The sequence below is a fragment of the Microcebus murinus genome, chromosome 14, assembly GCF_040939455.1.
Source record: "Microcebus murinus isolate Inina chromosome 14, M.murinus_Inina_mat1.0, whole genome shotgun sequence".
Classification (NCBI taxonomy): Eukaryota; Metazoa; Chordata; class Mammalia; order Primates; family Cheirogaleidae; genus Microcebus; species Microcebus murinus.
This window is the reverse complement of record NC_134117.1, coordinates 73,720,411-73,743,262: the sequence shown is the minus strand read 5'-3', so window position 1 is coordinate 73,743,262 and position 22,852 is coordinate 73,720,411. Positions and strand designations below refer to the sequence as shown.

General features: G+C 38.2%; 1 protein-coding gene across 4 annotated transcripts in view; it reads left to right on the top strand.

Moving 5' to 3' along the window:
• The window catches only part of LOC142861047 (uncharacterized), a 59,070-nt gene extending 36,560 nt beyond the window's left edge, over positions 1–22,510 (top strand). For 2 of the 4 annotated variants that reach the window (XM_076010277.1, XM_076010278.1), the window contains exons 3-6: positions 14,809–14,935; positions 15,232–15,360; positions 17,919–17,982; positions 18,460–22,510. In XM_076010277.1, coding sequence (XP_075866392.1) covers positions 14,809–14,935; positions 15,232–15,360; positions 17,919–17,982; positions 18,460–19,528 — 1,389 coding nt within the window. In that variant the 3' untranslated portion in view covers positions 19,529–22,510. Of the gene's footprint in view, positions 1–14,783; positions 14,936–15,231; positions 15,361–17,918; positions 17,983–18,459 lie in introns of all 4 variants that reach the window. The other 2 variants (XM_076010280.1, XM_076010279.1) reach the window with 2 other exon arrangements.
• The last annotated feature ends 342 nt before the right edge of the window (positions 22,511–22,852 follow it).

The following is a 22,852-nucleotide window of genomic DNA, read 5'->3' as shown; positions in this document are numbered from 1 at the left end:
ACACACATGTAACAATGGTTATAACTGGAAATGTCTTCTAAAAAAGAACATTTTGGTCTAGAATCCTTCATTTCTTCTAACTCCTCTTCACCAACAATCCAGTGGATATAGGCACATGTGTCACTCAGATGTGATGTTGTCATTTCATTTCCAGAAGTCCTTTTCAGAAGAGAGCCTTTCTATGAATTTTAACACAAAGTGTACAAAATGTTATCTTACTAACTCTACTTTTGTCATACATTGGCAACCTCTTTAACATCTAGTGACTGGGTATTATAAAATTGGGACTCATTTTTGCCCATTATATATACAATATAGCAAAGTTAAATGAAATGCACATAACACTTCAATGTTATGTGCAAGGGCAAGGGATAAGCTGAAATTCTCTAGTATGCACACGCAAAAGACTTTTTGCAATTTCTTCCCTCCTCCCTACCTCAACCTAGTGAACAAGTACAGAGAGTATATTGTTCACAGAGGCGGTTTAACAATCCACTTCCAAACACAATATTTCCCATCCATTTTTAAAAGCTATTTTACAAAGTGTTATTTTACTATTCTACTTTTAAATACATCAGGCACTTCTAAATATCTAAAAAGACTAGATATTTCATATAAGAACTTGCCCATCATGTATACAGCACTGTTAAATAAAATTGCACACACATAGCAATTGTTATAATCTGAAGTATTATCTAAATATAACCATTTTGGCCTTGAACCATTCCTTCCTCATTTCCTCCTCTCTGCCTTATATCCAGTGGACAAGAACAGGCATGTGTAATGCTTAGAAATGGTTCAACAAATTCATATCCAAAAGTAATTTACAGAAGACAAGCTTTCCTATGAATTTCAACACAAAGTGTACAAAATGTGCTAATTTTACTAAGTACTTTTGTCATACACTGGTAACCTCTTTAACATCTAGAGACTAGATATTGCAAAATTAGGACTCATTTGTCCATTATACACATTATATACACACAGAAAAACAAAATGCACAAAACATAAGAAAACTGATATCTGATAATGTCCAAGTATGAACACACTAGCATATTACCTTTTGCCAATTCCTTCCCTCCCACCTCCTCCAAACCATTGAATGAGTATAGATGGTATATATACTGCTCACAGAAATGGTTTAGCTCAACCTCAACACGAGTGAAAAAAAAAAAAAAAAAAAAAAAAAGAAATGGTTTAGCAATTTTATTTCCAAAGGACATTATTTCCTGTGAATTTTATCAACAATATATTTACAAAATGATATTTTATTACCTCTACATTTAACATAGTTCGGGCACTTCTAAACATCTAGGTAGACTAGATGTTTTGAGTAAGGATTTAATTTGTCCACTATATACACAGCAGTTTTAAATAAACTGCACACATGTAACAGTTATAATTTGAAAGTGTCTTTAAAATATGAACATTCTGGCCTAGAACCCTTCCCTCCTCCACCAACCCAGTGGGCTATAATGCTCAAATTTTCTGAAGACAATCTTTCCTACGAATTTAAAAACAAAAATGTACAAAATATATTAGTTTACTAATTCTACTTTTGTCATACACTGGCAACCTCTTTTAACATCTAGAAAGACTAGATGTAAATTAGGACTTGTTTGTCCTTTATATACACTATATACACAGGTAAGTAAGACCAAATGCACAGACACAGGAACTATGGTTAATCTTGCCTCACTGTAAGGGTACTGACATAGAGCTCTTCCTTCTCCTCCCTCCTCCCCTGAACCTCTGCACAAACAGAATGTGTACTGCTCAAGAGGTGGTTTGGCCATTCCCCCCCAAAATTTCATATGAACTTTTACAAAAAGGTATTCACATATATTAACATATATCAGTCACTTCAGAACATCTAGAAAGACTAGATATTTCAAAAAAGTAGTTCGTTTTGTCAACTATAGAAACAGTAATGAGGAATAAAATGCACACACAAAACAATGCTTATGATATGAAAATGTCTTCTAAATATGACCAGTCTGGCACAGAATCTTCTCTTCTTTCTCAAGGTCTTCTGCTCCATGTCCTCTAAACCCACTGAACAAATGTGGACAAGTGTCGCTTCCAGAGGTGGTCTAACAATTCCATTTGGAAAAGTCATTTGCAGAAGACATTTTTTTCCTTTTTTTTTTTTTTTTTTAACAAATGGGCATTTACAAGATGTGTTATTTTCTAACTCTATCATACGTCAGCAACCTCTTTACATCTAGAAGGATTAGATGTAGTAAACGTTTTCTTTCAAAGGCTGGGAGAAAAGTTGAGAGCAGTTTTTTTATATTATATGTGCAAGCCTTCTTCCATAAACGGCCAGTAAATCTTCTCAAAGGTGCTGGGCATTTGCAAATGTGGTATTCTTTCTTCTGTCTCGTGGCAGAACGAAGACCAACCGTCCGATGGCCCGCTAACCGTTCCGCCCGTCGTCATCCCAGCTCGCCTTCCACGCCCGCTCCGGCCTTCGTCCGCCGTTGTCCAGACCAAGTAGGGCCTAGGTCGGCAGGGCCGGGCCAGGAGACCCGGCAGTCGCGGAGGCCGGCCTCGGGGAGGCCGCCGCCATCAGGTCGCCTAGGTGGTTGGCGGAGACGTCCGCCGCTTCTAGGCCTGGGCCTGGCCGGAGGGCAGCCCCAGCGAGGGCTCCTGCGTCTGCAGGCCGCCGGCCCGGGGCCCCAGCTCACCCGGGGCTGGAGCGCCTGCAAGGCCCGGCCGGCCCGGGGCCCCGGCTCACCCGGGGCTGGAGCGTCTGCAGGCCGCCGGCCCGGGGCCCAGCTCACCCGGGGCTGGAGCGTCTGCAAGGCCCGGCCGGCCCGGGGCCCAGCTCACCCGGGGCTGGAGCGTCTGCAGGCCGCCGGCCCGGGGCCCAGCTCACCCGGGGCTGGAGCGTCTGCAGGCCGCCGGCCCGGGGCCCAGCTCACCCGGGGCTGGAGCGTCTGCAGGCCGCCGGCCCGGGGCCCCAGCTCACCCGGGGCTGGAGCGTCTGCAGGCCGCCGGCCCGGGGCCCCAGCTCACCCGGGGCTGGAGCGCCTGCAAGGCCCGGCCAGCCCGGGGCCCCAGCTCACCCGGGGCTGGAGCGTCTGCAAGGCCCGGCCGGCCCGGGGCCCCAGCTCACCCGGGGCTGGAGCGTCTGCAGGCCGCCGGCCCGGGGCCCAGCTCACCCGGGGCTGGAGCGCCTGCAAGGCCCGGCCGGCCCGGGGCCCCAGCTCACCCGGGGCTGGAGCGTCTGCAGGCCGCCGGCCCGGGGCCCAGCTCACCCGGGGCTGGAGCGCCTGCAAGGCCCGGCCGGCCCGGGGCCCCAGCTCACCCGGGGCTGGAGCGCCTGCAAGGCCCGGCCGGCCCGGGGCCCCAGCTCACCCGGGGCTGGAGCGCCTGCAAGGCCCGGCCGGCCTGCGAACTGCCGCTCCGCGTCTCACCGCGCTCTCTGCCTGAACTTGAGTGTTTTCAATCATGAAAGTGTTGAATTTTGTCAAATCTTCTTCTGTATCAGTTGAACTAATCATCTACTTTTATATCTTTGTTCTATTAATATAATTGATTTTCATTTGTTGAGTCACCTTTGCATGTCTGGAAATCATACAGAGATGAATCTCTCAAAACATTTTATTTGGGAGTAAAGAATTGCAATTCAATGCAGACCAGCTGGTCTTTGGTATGTCCTGAGAAGAGAAGGTTAGAGGTTGTATAAAAAGGAGAAATTGGCCGGGCGCGGTGGCTCATGCCTGTAATCCTAGCACTCTGGGAGGCCGAGGCGGGCGGATTGCTCAAGGTCGGGAGTTCGAAACCAGCCTGAGCGAGACCCCGTCTCTACTAAAAAAATAGAAAGAAATTAATTGACCAACTAAAAGTATATATACAAAAAATTAGCCAGGCATGGTGGTGCATGCCTATAGTCCCAGCTACTCGGGAGGCTGAGGCAGGAGGATTGCTTGAGCCCAGGAGTTTGAGGTTGCTGTGAGCTAGGCTGACGCCACGGCACTCACTCTAGCCTGGGCAACAAAAAGTGAGACTCTGTCTCAAAAAAAAAAAAAAAAAAAAAGAGAAATTTTAAATTATTGCTCTTTGAAAAATTCCATTGGCACTGGTGACATTTTAAGGACCTGGCAGGTTCTGACTGGTAACTGAAGTGGGCAAAACTAGTCTTAAGAATTGCAGTAGGTCTTTTCAACTCACTAGATCAAAATGGTTTCAGGACAGCAGGCAATTTCAGTCGCCAGGCTTCAGAGTAATACATTTTTGGAGCAATATTTTATGCCCTGAGTGCATTTCCCTCTGGCTGTTTTAGTTGGGTATGACAAGAATGACCCAATCATATTATCAACTTTCACAAAGGTTACCTTATATAACTTTTTATTTTGAGACAGGGTCCTGCTCTGTCACTCAGGTATAGTGACATGATCACAGCTCACTGCAACCTCCAACTCTTGGGCCCAAGTGATCCTCCTGCCTCAGCCTCCTGTGTAGCTGGGACCACTCAGGCACATGCCACTACTCCAGGCTAATTTTTTTATTGTTTGTAGAGATGGGGTCTGGCTGTATTGCCCAGGCTGGTCTCAAATTCCTGGCCTCAAGTCATCCTCCCAGGTATAACTGTACCCAGCCAATAATCTATTTTTTATGTTACTAGATTTGCTAGTATTTCATTATTTATACTTGTATATTCATAAGAGATGTTGGTCTGTAGTTTTCTTTTCCTTTCATGTCTTTTTCAGGCTTTGATATCAGAGTAAGGCTGGCCTCATAAAATGAATTAGAATTCAAGAAATATTGATGTTAGTTCTAAATGTTTGACTGAATTCACCAGTGAAGTCTTCTAGTCATGGAACTGCTTTTGAGAGGGAAGTGTTTGATTATAACAATCTCTTTATTATAGCCCTGTTAACACTTTCTGTTTTTCATTGAGTCAGTTCTGTTAGTTTCTATATTTCTAGGATTGTCCATTTCACCTAGGTCATCCAATTTGTTGGTATAAAATTGTTCTTAATATTCTCTTGTGATACTTTATATTTCTGAAAGGTCGGTAACAATGTTCTCTCTTTCATTTCTGATTTTAATTATTTTTGTCTTTTTGGTGTTGTTAGTCATTCTAGCTAAAGGTTTATCAATTTTTTAAAGAACCGACTTTTGATTTTGTTGATATCTATATTTTTCTATTCTATGTTTCATTTATCTCCACTCTAGTCTTTATTGTTTATTTCCTTTGCTAGCTTTGGGGTTACTCTTTTTCTTGTTCTTTAAAGTATAAAATTAGGTTATTGATTTGAAATTTCTTTGTTTTTTAATATAGGTATTTAGTGCTATAAATTTCTAAGCATTGCCTTTGTTGCATCCCATTAGTTTTGGTATGCCTTTTTTTTTTTTTTCATTTTCATTCTTCTTTAAGTGTTTTCCCATTTTCCTTGTGATTTTTCTTTGACCCTTTGGTTGTTTAAGACTGTGTTGTTTAACTATCACATTTCTTTGTGGATTCCAGTTTTCCTTGTTATTGATTTTTCCCTTTATTCCATTGTGGTTGGAGAAGATACCTTGGAAGATTTTAATCTTTTTAACTTTATTGAGGCTTCATATGTGGTCTATATGGGACAATGGTCTATCTGAGACAATGTCCCATGTTTACTTGAGAAGAATGTTTATTCTGCTGTTGTTGGATGGAATGTTTTATATATGTCTGTTAGGTTTAGTTGGGTTATAGTGTTGTTCAAGACCTCTATTTCCTTATTAATCTTCTGTCTAGGTGTTCTATCCTTTATTAAAAGTGAGGTATTGTAGTCTCCAACTATTGTCGAACTCTCTATTTCTTCTTTGAAGTCTGTCATTTTTTGCTTTATATGTTTTGGGCCTCTGATTAGTATATGTTTATAAATATATCTTTTTTTTTTTAGAGAGACAAAGTCTCACTTTGTTTCCCAGGCTGGAGTGCAGTGATGTGATCATAGCTCACTACAGCTTTGAACTTTTAGGCTCAAGCAATCCTCTCTTGCCTCAGCCTCCCAAATAGCTAGGACTACAAGCGTGCACTACCATGCCCAACTAATTAAAACATTTTTTTTGTAGAGACAGGGTCTTGCTATGTTGCTGAAGCTGGTCTTGAACTCCTGGCCTCAGGTGATCCTCCTGCCTCAGCCTCCCAAACTGCTAGGATTACAGGTGTGAGCCACTATGCCCAGCCTGTTACACCTTTTTGAGGCACTCTTAACAACATACAATGTCCTTCTTTGTCTCTTGTATCATTTTTTTTTAATTTAAGGTCTATTTTGTCTGATCTTATTATAGCCAGCCAGCCCTCTTTTGGTTACTATTTTCATGAAACTTCTTTTTCTATCCTTCACTTTCACCTTATGTGTGTTTTTGGCTCTAAAGTGAGTTTTAGACAGCATAGATTTGGATCATGTTTTTATTATCCATTCTGCCCATCTATGCTTCTAAATGGTGAGTCTTATCTACTTATATTTTAAGTGATTTTTAATAAAGATTTATTTTTACACGTTGGTATTTTTTCTTACATGCCTTATATCTTTTCCCTGAATTCCTATATTACTGCCTTTATGTTTTTAATTTTTTTCTATGTACCATTTTGCTTTCCTATTCATTTCCTTTTGTGAATGTTTTTTTAGTTGTTTTACCCAGGTTACCCCAGGGATTACAATTAACATCCTTAATTTATAATTATCTATTGATTCTCCCCCCTTTATGTTGTTACTGTCACAAATTATATTTTGTATGTCGTGTGCCCATTAACATATAGTTAATTATTTCATGCAGTTGTCCTTTTTGGTTTCTTTTTTTTTTTCCTTTGAGACAGGGTAGAGTACAGTGGTGTCATCATAGCTCACAGCAACCTCAAACTCCTGGGCCCAAGTGATCCTCCTGCCTCAGCATCTGAGTAGCTGGGACTACAGGCATCCACACCAGGCTAATTTTTCTATTTTTTAGTAGAGACAAGGTTCTTGCTCTTGCTCAGGCTGGTCTCAAACTCCTGGCCTCAAGTGATCCTCCTGCCTTGGCCTCCCAAAATGCTAGGATTACAGGTGTGAGCCACCACACCCAGCCACATTTGTCTTTTAAGTCATATAGAAAGCAAAAAGAGGAGCTGTAATCCGAAAATACAATAATATGGGATTTCATGTTTACCTATATAGTTATCTTTGCCTGTGTTTTTTATATTTTCATGTGGCCTTGAATTACTGTCTAGTATCCTTTATTTCAGGCTGAAGGACTCTTTTTAACATTTCTTGTAGGGCAGATCTAGCAACTAACTCCTCTAGCTATTCTTTATCTTAGTATGCCTTAATTTCTTCTGCATTATTGGAGTATAGTCTTGCTGGATATTAGACTGCTTGATTGACAGGTTTTTTAATTTCTTTCAGTACTATAGCATGTCACACATTGTAATCTGGCTTTCATAGTTTCTGTTGAGAAAATGCTTTAATTTTAATGAGGATTCCTTGTACATGATGTCTCGCTTCTTTCGCTGCTTTCAAGATTCTTTGTCTTTCCTTGGCTTTTGACAATTTGATCATACTGTGTCTCAGTGTAGATCTCTTTGGAGTTTATTCTACTTGGGAGTTTACTGAATTTCTTGGATATGTAGATTTCTGTCTTGCATCAAATTTGGGAAGTTTGGGATCATTATTTTTTCAAGTATTCTTTCTGTTCCTTTCCTTGTCTCTTCTACTTTGGAACTTCCATTCTGCTTATGTTGGTATACTTGATGGTGTCCTAGAGGTCTGTTAGGCTCTGTCCATCTTTCTTTATTCTTTTTCTTCCAGCTCCTCAGGCTGGATCATTTCAGTTGTCTTATCTTCAAGTTTGCAAAGTTTGTGTTCTGCTTGCTCAAATCTGCTGTTGATCCTCTCTAGTGAATTTTTCATTTAGTTATTCTACCTTTGAACTCCATATTTTTTTTGGTTCTTTTTTTGTTATTTTTTGTTTTGTTTTGTTTTTGTTTTTTTGAGATAGAGTCTTGGTCTGTTGCCTGGGCTAGAGTACCGTGGTGTCAGCCTAGCTTACAGCAACCTCAAACTCCTGGGCTCAAGCAATCCTTCTTCCTCGGCCTCCCAAGTAGCTGGGACTACAGGCATGTGCCACCATGCCTGGCTAATGTTTTATATATATATTTTTAGTTGTCCAGCTAATTTCTTTCTATTTTTAGTAGATATGGGGTCTCGCTCTTGCTCAGGCTGGTCTTGAACTCCTGACCTTGAGAGATCTTCCCACCTCGGCTTTCCAGAGTGCTAGGATTATAGGCATGAGCCACCATGCCTGGCCTATTTTTGGTTCTTTTTTATAACTTCTGTCTCTTTATTGATATTCTTTATTTATCATTCTCCTGGTTCCCTTTAGTTCTTTGTCCATGGTTTCCTGTTAGCTTTTTGAGCACACTTTAAAAAGTTGATTTAAATTATTTATCTAGTAAGTCCAATGTCTCAATTACGTCAGGAACTATTCCTGTCAATTTCTCTTTTTCCTATGAATAGATCATACTTACCTGTTTATTTGTATGACTTGTAATTTTTCTTAAAGCCTGGACATTTTGAATATTATAATGTGGTTACTCTGGAAATCAGATTATGCCCCATTCCCAGGGTTTGCTATTATTGCTTATTGAAAGTTGGAATTGTTCATTTTTTGGTTACTTTTCCAAACTATTTTTAAAAACCTGTATCCTTTGTTATGGGTGGTCACTGTTGTCTCTGTGCCATTATCTCAGTGGTCAGCCAGTGATCTGACAGAGGTCTTTTTAAATTTCTGGAGCCAAAAAGAAAAATAAAATACCCAGTCTTTACATATTGGCTTTGAACTGGGGCAGTCCTTCAACACTTAGCCAGGCTGCCTATACCTCTGTCTTACTCTTCACCTCTTGGCTTGTACAGAGTCCTAAAATCAGCCACGTGTCCTCGCAGGTGTTTTCTGAGCATGCATCCAGCCATGGGCATGCATGTTGCTCTCTGGATTCCCCAGTTTGTGTGCTAAAGTCCTTCAAAGCTCTACTCTCACTAGTATCATCCTCCTCTCCCTCTTCCTTCCTGGGTACTTGGAACAGTCTTCTGCCTGCCTCATGCTCCATCCCCAGCCCTATGTGTCCCTCATGACTGTGGATAGTCTATGTCTTTGAATGCTTTTAATTGACCGTGGCCAGGAAGCTACTCCAGTCTCAGAGGGGTGAAACAAAGGCACACCCCTGCACTTGTATATCAGGTAACTGTCAGACAGATCAAAATACATGGCAATAATTTGAGAACAAGGTCCTGTAGCACAGCAGGCTACACCAGAAACATAGGCCTTGTCCTCACTACTACCAGAGCTAGAAAGAAGGCGATAGTAGGTCAGTAAGCAAAAATACTACATGCTTTCTTCCCCAAATTTAGCAGCCTCTTTCTTCATTAAGTACTCCACTGTTTGCTATAAGTTTTTTTAAATTAAATTCTAGAGTTCCAAAAGTTGATTCTATCAGTTTTTGCAAGTTTAATGGTGCCTCAATAGAAGGTCCAATTTTGGAGCTCCCTAAGTCACCATCTCTTATGCCCTCACTCATGTTGATATAGGACTAATAGATTAAAGACTTCAGCTTAGGTATTTTTCCCCTAAATTTTGGTAGTTTGTTTCTTTCAAGGAATTGGTCCATTTCATCTAAGTTGTCAGATTTATGGGCATAGAATTGTTCATAGTATTTTTTCATTATCCTTTTAATGTTTGTAGGATCTGTAGTAATTATCCCCCTTTTCATTTCTGATATTGTTAACATGTATTTTCTTTTTTCTTGATTGTTGGATGTAGTTTTATCAATTTTCTTGGCTTTTTCAGAGAACCAACTTGGAGTATTACTGTTTTCTAATATTAAATAAAGTGCTTGCTTATTATTTCCCAATATTTGTTGATTTTCCAGATAACTTTCTGTTGTGATTTCTAGTTTAAATCTGCTAGAGTCAGAGAACATATTTTGTATGATTTCAATTCCTTTAAGTTTCAGGTTTGTTTTCTGGCCCAGAAATGGTCTTTCAGTGAATATTCCATGAAAAGATGTGAGCACTTTGCTAACATATTTATAAATATCTTGGAAGGACAGTGTAATTGTTTAGTATATAGAACAGTCTTTTCCTTCTGACTTCCTCTGCAAGCAAGCCATTTTAATTTCCACAGCCTCCTATCATGGCTATACCAGAAATAATTTCTTAATCTTTTATATCTGTTAACTTTTATATTTGGTTTGACATGTGCTTTTCTTTCATGGTTTCTGTGAAGTGTATTCTAGGGTGCCTAGCAAAATAGGTGAGTAGTTTATATGCTTTTAACATCTTTGTGTTTATGAAAATATCTTTTTTTTTTTCTTATCCTTGAATGAAAAATTTGGCAGGGCATGGAATTCTTTGTTCAAAACCTTTGTCCTTTAGAATGTGTGAGCATTCCTCCTTTGTCTTTTGGCATTTGGTTCTACATATGAAAAATTGTATGTCAGTTTTATTATTCTTTTAAGTGATCTCTTAATTGCTGAAGTGGGATTGCTGTACTCTAGAAAAAGAGTATGTGTATATATTTCACAAAAATCTTATTTTAAAAAAATCCATATGTATTGTAAAAGAGTGTGTGTGTGTGTGTGTGTGTGTGTATACCACAATTTTGTATTTCTCTTTTTGGCTGTATTGTGCCCATATTCAGAAACCTGAATTACTTCTCTATGTGATGAACTCTTTTCATCATCTTTTGCTTTCTGCTGGATGTTGTTTGTTTAAAAAAGAACTGAGGAGTCATTAAGCTTGACTGACAGATCTTTAATTAATTTCTGTATCTAAAATCAGTCATTCTTCTGCTCTTGTCAAACCCTAGCCCTTTGACTCTGAACATAGAAATTTTCATGAGCCCTTTGTTAGGATGTGTGTCCAGAAGCTGGATTCTTTTATCTAGTCTTGTAAATTCTAGATCTTTCAAAATTTCTCAAAAGTCTTGCTTACTGATTACAGCTTTCACACCTTTGCTGTGCTGTTATGGGATAGAATAAATTTGGACTTTTCACAATTGGATTCTGAACTAGAACTGTCCCTTATTTATGAATCTCCCTTTCTTTCGTTTCATAAACACTCTCCTCCTGGCCTACTCTTATAGTTAGAAGCTCTCTCAGACTTCACTGTCTGGGCCTAGTTTCTCCTGCCCTCATCTCAAATAGTGCTATTCCCATGTATTCATTTTTGGGCTCTTCTAGAATTTTTTCATATATGTGAAAACATTATTTGTGGAAATTTATTTATATGTATATCTGCCAAAATGGGCAATTCCAGCTCTGTGTTCCATAGTCACTTTAAGCACGGCATGAACAAAATTCAAATCATTGCCTCCTTCTGCCCAACTTATCATTTTCCTTGTGTTCCTATTTTAATTTATGGATTTCCTGGTTGCTATAGAATAATGTTAGTGGGTAAAATTCAAATGTCTTAATATGCTATAACCTGCTTCTACTATATAACTAAGGGATTTCAATTTACATATAAGTTGGGAGATCAGTTTCTGCCAAATGGCAGAAACAGTTTGGAATTGACACCAGAGCAGGACATCAGGAGGAAAGAGAAGAGTTGGTGATATTATAGCCATAAAGGAAGCAGACTTTACAGCTACTTTACAAGTAGGCATACTGCTGGGAAAGAACACCGATTGGAGAAGGATGGAGAAGAGGTCTAGGATGTATGGGGTCTAAGCACTGGCACTGGGAATAGAAAGGAAGGGATTAGGGATAGGTGCAGGAACACAGGTGGCAACCTGGAGCAGGTAACACCTCACAGGAAAGGAAGGAATGGTTCAGATTCTTGATAGTGAAGGCTAATAACAAAGTAAGCTGCTGAAATCGGGGTTCCCAGGAGTATCACAGAACCTAAATACACCACTCCAAATGGTCCTATGGAAGGATGTGTAACTTACTATGCCAACAGAAGAGGGAGCTTTTGAACTAAACCTAGAGTAACCCCTTCACTACTCCCCACCATAAAAATCAACTTTTATCTTCATTTGATCATGAATAAAATAAGTTACCCAACATCTATATAATACTAATATAAGATAAAAGCAGAAAGTATGAGTTAACATTTTTAATTGATATAAATCTCCCCCAAACATAAACAAACTAGAGGAAAACTGTACTTCTCCAATATTAAGTAATTTCAGATAGGAAAGAACCTTAAAAACCAGAAGTTAAAGACTCACAACAGAAATAGAAAAACAAGTAAATATAAAATATAGGTGAATTAACTCAGGAAATAAGTAGCAGAATAGAAAATCAACTCAAATTTTTTTTTTATTTCAGCGTATTATGGGGGTACAAATGTTAAGGTTACATATATTGTCCTTGCCTCACTTCCTCCCTCAAATCAGAGCTTCAAGTGTGTCCATCCCCCAGATGGTGCACATCGTACTCATTATATATGTATATACCTATCCTCTCCTCCCCCCCCACCTGCCTGACACCGAAATATGTGTTTTTTTTAACATTTTGGTTACAGTTTATATCTTTGCAAATTTTTTATAAGTTGCAGTGTGCCCAAGGGAGAAGAGATGAATGAAGGTACAGTATATGACATGCAGGAGGAGATGGGTGTAAAGAGACCAAAGTTGGGGACGAAACAGAATTGATAAGGATGAGGAAGATAGTACTAAAAATAGAAAAAAGAGTGGAGTCCCAAAGTAACAAAAACTAAATAGTGAAAGTAAACTTATATTTAAACTATTATCCAAGGAAACTTTCCATAAATAAGACTGAATATACATATTTTAAGGGGCCCCTGAATGCCAGAGAGAATTGACCCAGAATAGTAAATGCCAAGAGAGACTATTAAAACTGCCATATTTAAAAGAAAAGAAAAAACATTACTTTTGGTCTCAAGGGAAAAAGTCCAAGTCACTTGGCAAGGAGAGAAAACAAAATTTACTTAATTCTTAAAAGCAACATATAAATATATAAAGCAAGAGTGGTAGAACAATTATTTTCAAGAAACTCAACAACACCTAATGGACATATAGGAGTAACATCTATCGGGTGTCGGAAGGGTGGGAGGGGAGATGTGGGGATAGGTATATACAACCACAACGAGCAAGATGTGCAACATTTGGGGGATGGCCATGCTTGAAGCTCTTACTTGATGGGGGAGGGGGACATGGGCAATATATGTAACCTTAACACATGTTACCCCCATAATACACTAAAATAAAAATAAATAAATAAATAATAAAAGAAACTCAAGAAAAAAGTATGAATCAAGAATTTATATCTAGCAAAGATAATCTTCAAGTGAAAATACTATATTTCAGATTTTATGGAATATAAATAAAGTAATGACTAGAGGAAATTTGATACCCTTAAATACTTCTATCAATACATATGAATGAAAATAATTGGCATTCTGACTCTAGCTACTACCAAAGCATACAGACACAATGGGAATGATCCTTCCCCTTTCTCTCAGTGGTTATTAATTTCCAAATTAATTACAAAGTTTTGTTATACTTCTTTCCCCCTACTGCTTAATGCAAATGTGTATTACCTTAATGCAAATGTGTATTACTCACATTTGTATCTTCCTGCTGATGTGCCATTTGTCACTTTAGAGTTTTCTTCTAAACTAATCCACTCTTGTAACCCCAATGCTCACCTGTCTCTTCTGCAGCTCCCACTGTCTGTATTTGTATCTGCACATGAATCGTAAGCATCCCAAAACTGTATAAGACAGTCCACATAGTATGAAATAGCAGAATATTTATATTTTTCTCACATAAACAAAAACTTGTTATTTTTAATAAACAGATTAACATAAATGTATGTAATATATTAATAAGCAGAGATCTATTAAGTAATATGTAAAATATATTTTATTGGTCCAAAAGACAAATTCAGAATTTCTTCATGTTCTGTCACCTGACTTTATAACCTTCTTACTAATCTTGGTTCTACACCCTATTCTCGTATCATGCTGTTATTTGTAATTTCCTAAATTTGCCATTTCTCTTACATCCATGCCTTTGCCAACTGTGTTTCCTTTATTCCTAAAGTTTACATTAGTCAATTTGACCATCTAATAAAATCTAACATGATAATACAAAATGCAAATAACTGTCCCCATTTGTGACCATCTTTTACTGTGTGCATATTTCTGTCATAGCACCTGCCAAGTACATTGTATTTTAAGCACTTATATCTGTGCCTCTGTGTCAAGTGGAAGCTCCTTGATAACAGGAATACAGTCATGCGCCATTTAGCAACAAGGATATGTTCTGACAAATGTGTTCTTAGGTGATGTTATCATCGTGCAAACATCATAGAATATACAGTACTTATACCAACTTAAATAGTGCACTTAGGCTATATAGCCTTTTGCTCCTAGACTACTACAAACCTGTACAGCATGTTATTGTACTGAATACTGTAGGCAGTTGTAACACAACAGAAAGTATTTGCATATCTAAATATAGAAAATATCTAAACATAGAAAAGTTACAATAAAAATACAGCATTATAGGACTGCTGTCATATATGCAGTCAGTCATTGACCAAAATGTCATTATGCAGAGCATGACTATAGTTGCTTTTATCATCTTTGTATCTCCAGCGGAGTTCCAGACATGGAGCGGTAGCTCAGCAAACATGTATTAAGCAAATATTTGACCTATGTGTACAGCAGGATACATAGGTCAAATATGTAGCAGCATACCATAACTTTCCAAAGTTAACTCTGCAGTTGGTATATTAAGAGTCAGTTCACATGTGTCTGTTCAATAGTACTCTATTCTGGTTACTTCAGATTGAACTGAAGTATGTTGTTCCAGGGACCAGTGACACTAAAGGATGTTACTGTGGAATTCACCAAGGAGGAATGGAAATTACTGACCCCTGCTCAGAGGACCCTGTACAAGGATGTGATGCTGGAAAACTATCGTCACCTCGTCTCAGTGGGTGAGAAAAACTTCTCCATATGTAGCTCCCATTAGTTTGCATTTCTTTTCCCAGTTGCTGTAACATATAAGGTCTGTATAGGGTTGAATGATAACAGGTTTATTTCAGAGGTCAAAGTTAATGAATCCATTTTGGGTGGTAGGAAAAAATATTTGTGTCCCTACATCCCCACTGAAAGAATCTAAATTTGCCAAACCTAAGTGGGACCTTTATTGTTCTCCTGAAACTACTTTATCCTTCAGAATATCTAAATTCCAAGCAATTTGTATCATTTCCTTTATCTTTTCCATTAATAGGTTATCGTGTGAATAAGCCAAATGGAGTTTTCAAGTTGAAGCAAGGAAAAGAGCCATGGGTATTAGAAGTAGAATTTCCACATCGGAGCTGCCCTGGTGAGCTAGAAGAAATGATACTCCATGTTATTGGTGAGGTGGTTGGTGCCTCTTGCCTTTTGAAATGTTTTTCAGGACTCTCTTTCTTAAGTATCCTTCTGGAAATGACTGAGGACACTTGATGTACACATGTCAGAAACCTAAATCACACCTCCAGTCTCTCCACTTAAATTCTCTTCTTTGCTTGACTTTTAAAAAATTGATTTACTTTTCTTTCCTATATATAAACTCTAATCCCTACATAACCTTGTCTTTTATTTTGTCTTTTTCTGTAGAATTCCCAGTTACTCTCTGGCATTGGAGTATACAACTATAATCTTAGTGTTTATAAATCTGACTTACAGTTTTTTTTCAAATGACATCTCTCTTCTTTTACAAACAACAAAGTGCCTCAATTATTTTTGCCACCAGTTTTAACTTCCTATTATTTCTGTAAACTCCGAATGCAGATTATAAATCATTACACCATTCATCAGTTATTAGTGTATCATTTCAGAATTGATACTTCCTTCTATCTAAACACATATCTAAAGATATGTGTTTATCTTTCACACAAAATGCTAATTATCCTTCCTACAATCTCCTGCACCTTATTTGGAGTGTTATAACAATAAGATAATCTCATCCTGCTTCTTTCATTGTTTTTCTTGTATTTTCTGACTTGTGTTCTGATGTGTTGTCAGGATCAGGAACAATGCGTGGTACATATACGTATTACTTGCTCACTAGATATTTGTTGAAATGAATTTTGATTAACAAGAGACAGACTCTATCTTTTGCTTCATAGTAACTCCTGCAAGGGCTCATCCATTCTTAAGCATTGAGTTTTACACTAAGAAGTCCTAAAATCGACCTGTCCAGCATCCTTGTTGTATTTGTATTCTGGTCCCATATTTTATCTTCTTACAAAATAGTTCCTCTGATTCTGCTTTCTTCCTTCTTAGAATCAAAAACAAAATCTTTTTTTTTTTTTTTTGAGACAGAGTCTCACTCTGTCACCCTGGGGAGAGTGCAGCAGTGTGATCATAGCTCACTGCAGCCTCATATACCTGGGCTCAAGCGATCCTCCTGTCTCAGCCTCCCAAGTGGCTGGGACTACAGGCACATATCCCCACGCCAGGATAATTTTTTCTGATTTTGGTAGAGAAGGGTCTTGTCTTGCTCAAGCTGGTCTCGAACTCCTCAGCTCAGTTTATCTTCCCCAACTTGGCCTCCCAGAGTGCTAGGATTACAGGTGTGAGCCACCACCCCCAGCTTTAAAACCAAATTCTTAATTTAAATTCTCATAGTAGCTACATAATCTGGCAAACTTATATTGCCACTAGCCTGTCATGGTAAACTTATACTGACTCACTATTTCAATACACATTTAAATTAATTTTCTGTCAAGAACTAGTCTCTGACCCTTTCTTGCCTACTGCCTCTTATTTCTCCTTATGGCCCCAAAACACATGTTAATCTCAATTTTACCATCCTTTTAAATATTTTCCATACATAGGATTTTATTTGGTGTGTATTGAAGTTACACAGGTCCCCATCAAATGACTTTTCTTATGTGTTACCCACAAATGCCATGAGATTCCAACCCCAAACCCCTGCTTATAGTCTTTCACTTGCTTCCATGCATTTAAAGATGAATAAATATTAAGGTCAGTGAAGGTTCTAGAATGATGTTGAATAATCTCATCTCTAAAGATCATGTAGTAAATTGGAAGTAGGGATGTAGGAGGCCAGATATGAAAGCAGAACTCAAGGCTAGTGCTGGGTTGTGAGTAATGCTGCTTTGGAAGTGCAGGATTTGGTGCTCAGTCTAAGTTCGGGATTGAAAATCTCTGATGATGCAACTGTGAATTCATCCTTGGATAGAAGCCTTGCCCTCTGCTTTTTAAAAAATCCTTCCTTTTGGATGTATGTGTTCCTGGGCCTTCCTGTCCGAGTGACAGTTAAGCCAACTAGATGGAAAGTGAAAGCCCCAGCTATAGGACTATTCCCCTAAGTAGGAGGAAACTGATGTTCTAAGAAAAATCACTTTAGTGTTGACATGGAGATTGTTGTAGATGGATAAAGAGGAAACAAAGGAGAAGCTTATAGTTTGCTAACTACTAAGAATCCTAACACAGTAATCTAGGTTTGAGGGGATAAGACCTATACTTTAGCTCCTTCATCCAATTTAATCTTTTCCCTGATATTTCCAATGAACACAGCTCTTTCTTATCCTACTTCCTGTTCATTGTTCTTAAGGGACTCACAGCATTCTCTATGATTTCTGCATTCCCTTTTAGCAACACTTTGAATATATTTTGTTCTCTGCTTCCTATTTTTTCTTTTTTATCTGAACTTTCTCCTCCCAGTTTTTAAGATCATATTTGTAAAAGTGTCAGAGTATCTGGGTTTATAATCAGGTTCCTTTCCCTGTCCACCACAGTGTTTTTTTATAGTTTGTTTTTTTTTTCTAAAACAATAGGAGAGAGGAAATTTTCATTTGAGAGTTCTTTCATTTTGAGAGATTGGCCTGAAGCTAAGAATCAATCCTATGACCATAATAATGTGTTAAGATTTATTAAAGTATTAAATTTTGGATTCCTTTGTAGAAGATCTAAGGAATATTCATGACCTAGGAGCAAGAAACCAGGAAAGCCAAGCTGGAAATTCAAGGCAAGTTCAAGAATTAATGTTTAAGATAGAAGCTTTGTAAAAAAGAGTCCTGTAGTGGTTACTGGAAATGGGAGAGCACTAGTTAATACTAATTGGAGAAAACTAACACTGGAGTGAATCTCAAAGAATGTAATCCAAAAGGGAATGCCATTTTTCATATGGACCTTATTCAGGATTAGGAGATTCAAACTTTGAAGTAGTCTTTTGACTTTTCTGAATTACATAATGAGGAAGGCTTTAATACACAAAATAGAATGCAGGCAGTTGAGAGACCCCATGCAGATAAGGTTCATTCTATCAGATGTTAAACTACAGTGTATGTCAGAGAATGCTCACAGTGGAGAAGCCCTGTGGATATGATGAATATGGGAACATCTCTAAAAATTAGCCCTCAGAGTTACTTGGAAAATACACACAGCAGGAAAATAAAAGCCTTAAAAGTCTCATATATTAATGAATTTTGAACTTTTTATCTAGGAATGGAGAACTCAAAAAACATCACAAAACTCATACCGGAGAGAAAGCCTATGAATGTAAGGAATGTGGAAAATTCTTCTGCCAGAAGACTGCCCTCATAGTACATCAGCATATTCATTCAAAGAACAAATCCTATGACTGTGATAAATGTGGGAAATCTTTCTCTAAAAACGAAGAACTCACAATACATCAGAAAACTCATAACAGAGAGAAAACGTATGAATGTAAAGAATGTAAGAAAATTTTCTATCACCTGTCATCTCTTAGTAGACATCTGAGAACCCATGCAGGGGAGAAACCCTATGAATGTAATCAGTGTGGGAAATCCTTCTACCAGAAGCCACATCTAGTTGAACATCAGAAAACACACACAGGAGAGAAACCTTTTGAATGTACTGAATGTGGGAAGTTCTTCTATGTGAAGGCATACCTCATGGTACATCAGAAAACACACACAGGGGAGAAACCCTATGAGTGTAAGGAATGTGGGAAAGCCTTTTCCCAGAAGTCACACCTCACAGTACATCAGAGAACACACACAGGAGAGAAACCCTATAAATGTAAGGAATGTGGGAAATTCTTTTCTAGGAATTCACATCTCAAAACCCATCAGAGAACTCACACAGGAGAGAAACCCTATGAATGTAAGGAATGTAGAAAATGCTTCTACCAGAAGTCAGCCCTCACAGTTCATCAGCGAACTCACACAGGAGAGAAACCTTTTGAATGTAATAAATGTGGGAAAAACTTTTTTTATAAATCAGACCTCACTAAACATCAGAGAAAACACACAGGGGAGAAGCCCTATGAATGTACAGAATGTGGGAAATCTTTCTCTGTGAATTCAGTCCTCAGATTACATCAAAGGACCCATACAGGAGAGAAACCTTATAAATGCAAGGAATGTGGGAAATCCTTTTCTCAGAAGTCACATTTTATCATACATCAGAGAAAACATACAGGGGAGAAACCCTATGAGTGTCAGGAGTGTGGAGAGACCTTTATCCAGAAGTCACAACTCACTGCACATCAGAAGACACACACAAAGAAGGGAAAAGCTGACAAGTAGCATGAGTTGAGAAATCCTGTCGGAATTCATCCTTCAGAATAATAAGATGATTCACGTGAGGGCAACCTTACAAATATCAATAGTGAGTGATATTCATAAGGTTCATTCATAATGATATTGAGGTGTGAATTCTTAAAGATATCATCAAAATGGTAAAATCTTTAGCCACAATCTTTCCTTACAAATAACATAGAAATTCTGTAAATTTATAAGGGAAAAATTTTTACCATATGGTAGACTTTACTAAATATCAGACAGCATAGGTGGCAGAAATCATACAACTTGTAAAATGTGAGAGGAACCTTACTGTTAGAAGTCATACTTTGGCCAGGCATGGTGGCTCACTCCCATAATCCTAGTACCTTGGGAAGCCAAGGCAGGCAGATCGTTTGAGCTCAGAAGTTCGAGACCAGCCTGAGCAAGAGCAAGACTCTGTCTCTACTATAAATGGAAATAGATTAGCCAAACAACTAAAAATAGAAAAAATTAGCCGGGCATGGTGGCGCATGCCTGTACTCCCAGCTACCTGGGAGGCTGAGGCAGGAGGATTGCTTGAGCCCAGGAGTTTGAGGTTGCTGTGAGCTAGGCTGATACCATGGCACTCTAGCCCAGGCAAGAGAGTGAGACTCTGTCTCAAAAAAAAAAAAAAAAGAAGTCATACTTTGTTTTATAGCATAGAAACCACACAGAGAAATCCTATAAGTAAAATAAATGTCAAGAAGTTTTCTGTCAGGGCAGCCAACACTAGACATGCAAAATGTCATATGAGAAACTCTTTTGAGTATCCTGAGTATTCAGAAATCTCTTACACAAGTGGGGCTCTTATATCAGAGAATTCAACAGGGATTACTACAAAGATCGTGACAGATGTAGAAGCCTTTATCAAGAATTGATATTTCATTGACAGACCAATGGTACTTGAATAGATACTTTAAATGCTTGAAAGTTTTTTAACAAAAATTCAAAGAATTTGAACAAGAGAAACAATTATACTAGAAGTTTTGTTGCAGATCTGATTTTTTTTGTTTGTTTGTTTGTTTGTTTTTTTGAGACAGAGTCTCACTTTGTTGCCCAGGCTGGAGTGAGTGCCATGGCGTCAGCCTAGCTCACAGCAACCTCAAACTCCTGGGCTCAAGCAATCCTGCTGCCTCAGCCTCCCAAGTAGCTGGGACTACAGGCATGTGCCACCATGCCCGGCTAATTTTTCCTATATATTTTTAGTTGGCCAATTAATTTCTTTCTATTTATAGTAGAGACGGGGTCTCGCTCTTGCTCAGGCTGGTTTTGAACTCCTGACCTCGAGCAATCCACCCGCCTCAGCCTCCCAGAGTGCTAGGATTACAGGCGTGAGCCACCGCGCCCGGCTTGCAGATCTGATTTTAAGATTTTTTTTCTTTAAAGAAACCTTTAAATGTCTAGATAGATGAAACTTTTAAAAAGCACAAATACATTAAAAAATCAGGCAACATCACATATGCTGAGTCCTTTAGTATGCAGGACTTTGTGAGCGTGCTACAAAACATATCTTGTGGGTATTTGGCATGTATGTGGAACCCATCCATAATTGTACATAGGTAAATATATAACCTTAGTTCAATAACTGGTATGTATATGAAGATATCTCACACTAAGTCTCAGTAGTGACTCTTGTTAATGTATTATTGTAAGTATAATATTCTTTTTAAATTATAATGTATCTTTTCATCCTATTTGTAAATGAGATGTAGACATTGTCACTAAACTAATACTTCAAAAAGAAGCTAAAATGTTTTTGTAAAATTTTCAACTGTCTCATGGTCAGCCAAATTTTGCCTTTATTTATAACAAAAGCCTGAGCTGTTTTTAAAGCAGCTGAAAACAGTAATATTTATTACACAATGAAATGGAATAGTGCTATGTATGAAATATTATCTATCATACTGTTGATGTTTTAGCAGGGTGCAGAGTTATCTGTGTTTGTATTTTGTCTGGGCATCCTGAATGTTCTTTACTACCTTGTCCTTGCCAGTAGAAGCAACACGGCATAGTTGAGGGTGTGGACTCTGGACTCCTGCTGTCTAGGCCCAGATTCCAGCATGGGGCATGCCACTTCACCTCTCTGTACCTCAGTTCTTTTTCTATAAGTGTAGTGATAGTAACAACTCCTTAGGATTGCTTTGACGTCCAAATGAATTAATATTTTTAAAGCACTTAGAACAGTGTCTGAGACACAGGAAGAGCTATATGTTAGATATTATTATTATAATTTGTATTTCCTGAATCGTGCTGGGAAAAAAAGTTAGTTACCCAAATTCATCCCCCACCATATTGCTGCTAATGCCTTGATTTGGTTTGGTAGTTCATTTTCCTGTAAGTGATTCAGGGGCAGGTCCTGAGGAGATGAAGTCAGGGGTTGGCAAACTATAGCTGTCAGACAGATCTGGCCAACTGTCCACTTAGCCTGTAAGCTAAGAATAGTTTTATATTTCTAAATGGATGAAAAAATCAAAGAATATTTTGTGACACATGAAAATTATATGATATTCACATTTCAGTGTCCATAAAGTTTTGAGAACACTATCACAAACAAAAACCATTTGTTTATGTTTTACCTATGGCTGTCTTCATACTACCCCTGCAGGGTTGAATAGCTGTGGCAGATACCATGTGGCCCACAGAACATAAGGTACTTACTCATTGGCACTTCAAAAAATAAGTTTTTCTGTTACTTAGAACTGCAAACATCACAAATGTAGAGATACACTTTGAAAAATGTTATGTGTTTCAGAAATGATGCATACAGCAATTTGTGGGTGGGTGGTTTTGGTTCAGTATATTTATTTTGGATATTATATTTGTATGTTAAAAGCCTACGCTTAGAAGTATTTTTTCCCAAAGAATGTGTTTTTTATTTGCTGAATTGTTATAACATCAAAGTAAGATGTTTCCTGATGGAATGTAGCAGTAAATATATGAAATAAATATTGTCTAAATTAAATCAAATTCTTAATTGATTCCTCCCCACAGTATTCCTTTATGTTCTTCCAAGATAATGGCTAGTTTTTGCCATATCATCTTATAATTATATTACTTTCCCATAAGTTACCATCTTTATGTCATATTTAATTTACATAACCCAATAACTAAAAACTTATACTAATTACACCAGCTACATTACTAGTAACCTATAAAATTTTATTGCCTGCATTCCCTGTAATTTTCAAATGCTGCTTCAACCTAAGCCCTGCCAGCATCTTGCTTTTCTTTCCTAATACAGATTATTTTCACTGATATTCAACTTCTTAAGCATGATTCCTCATTCTGATTTGTCTTATATTTAGCACT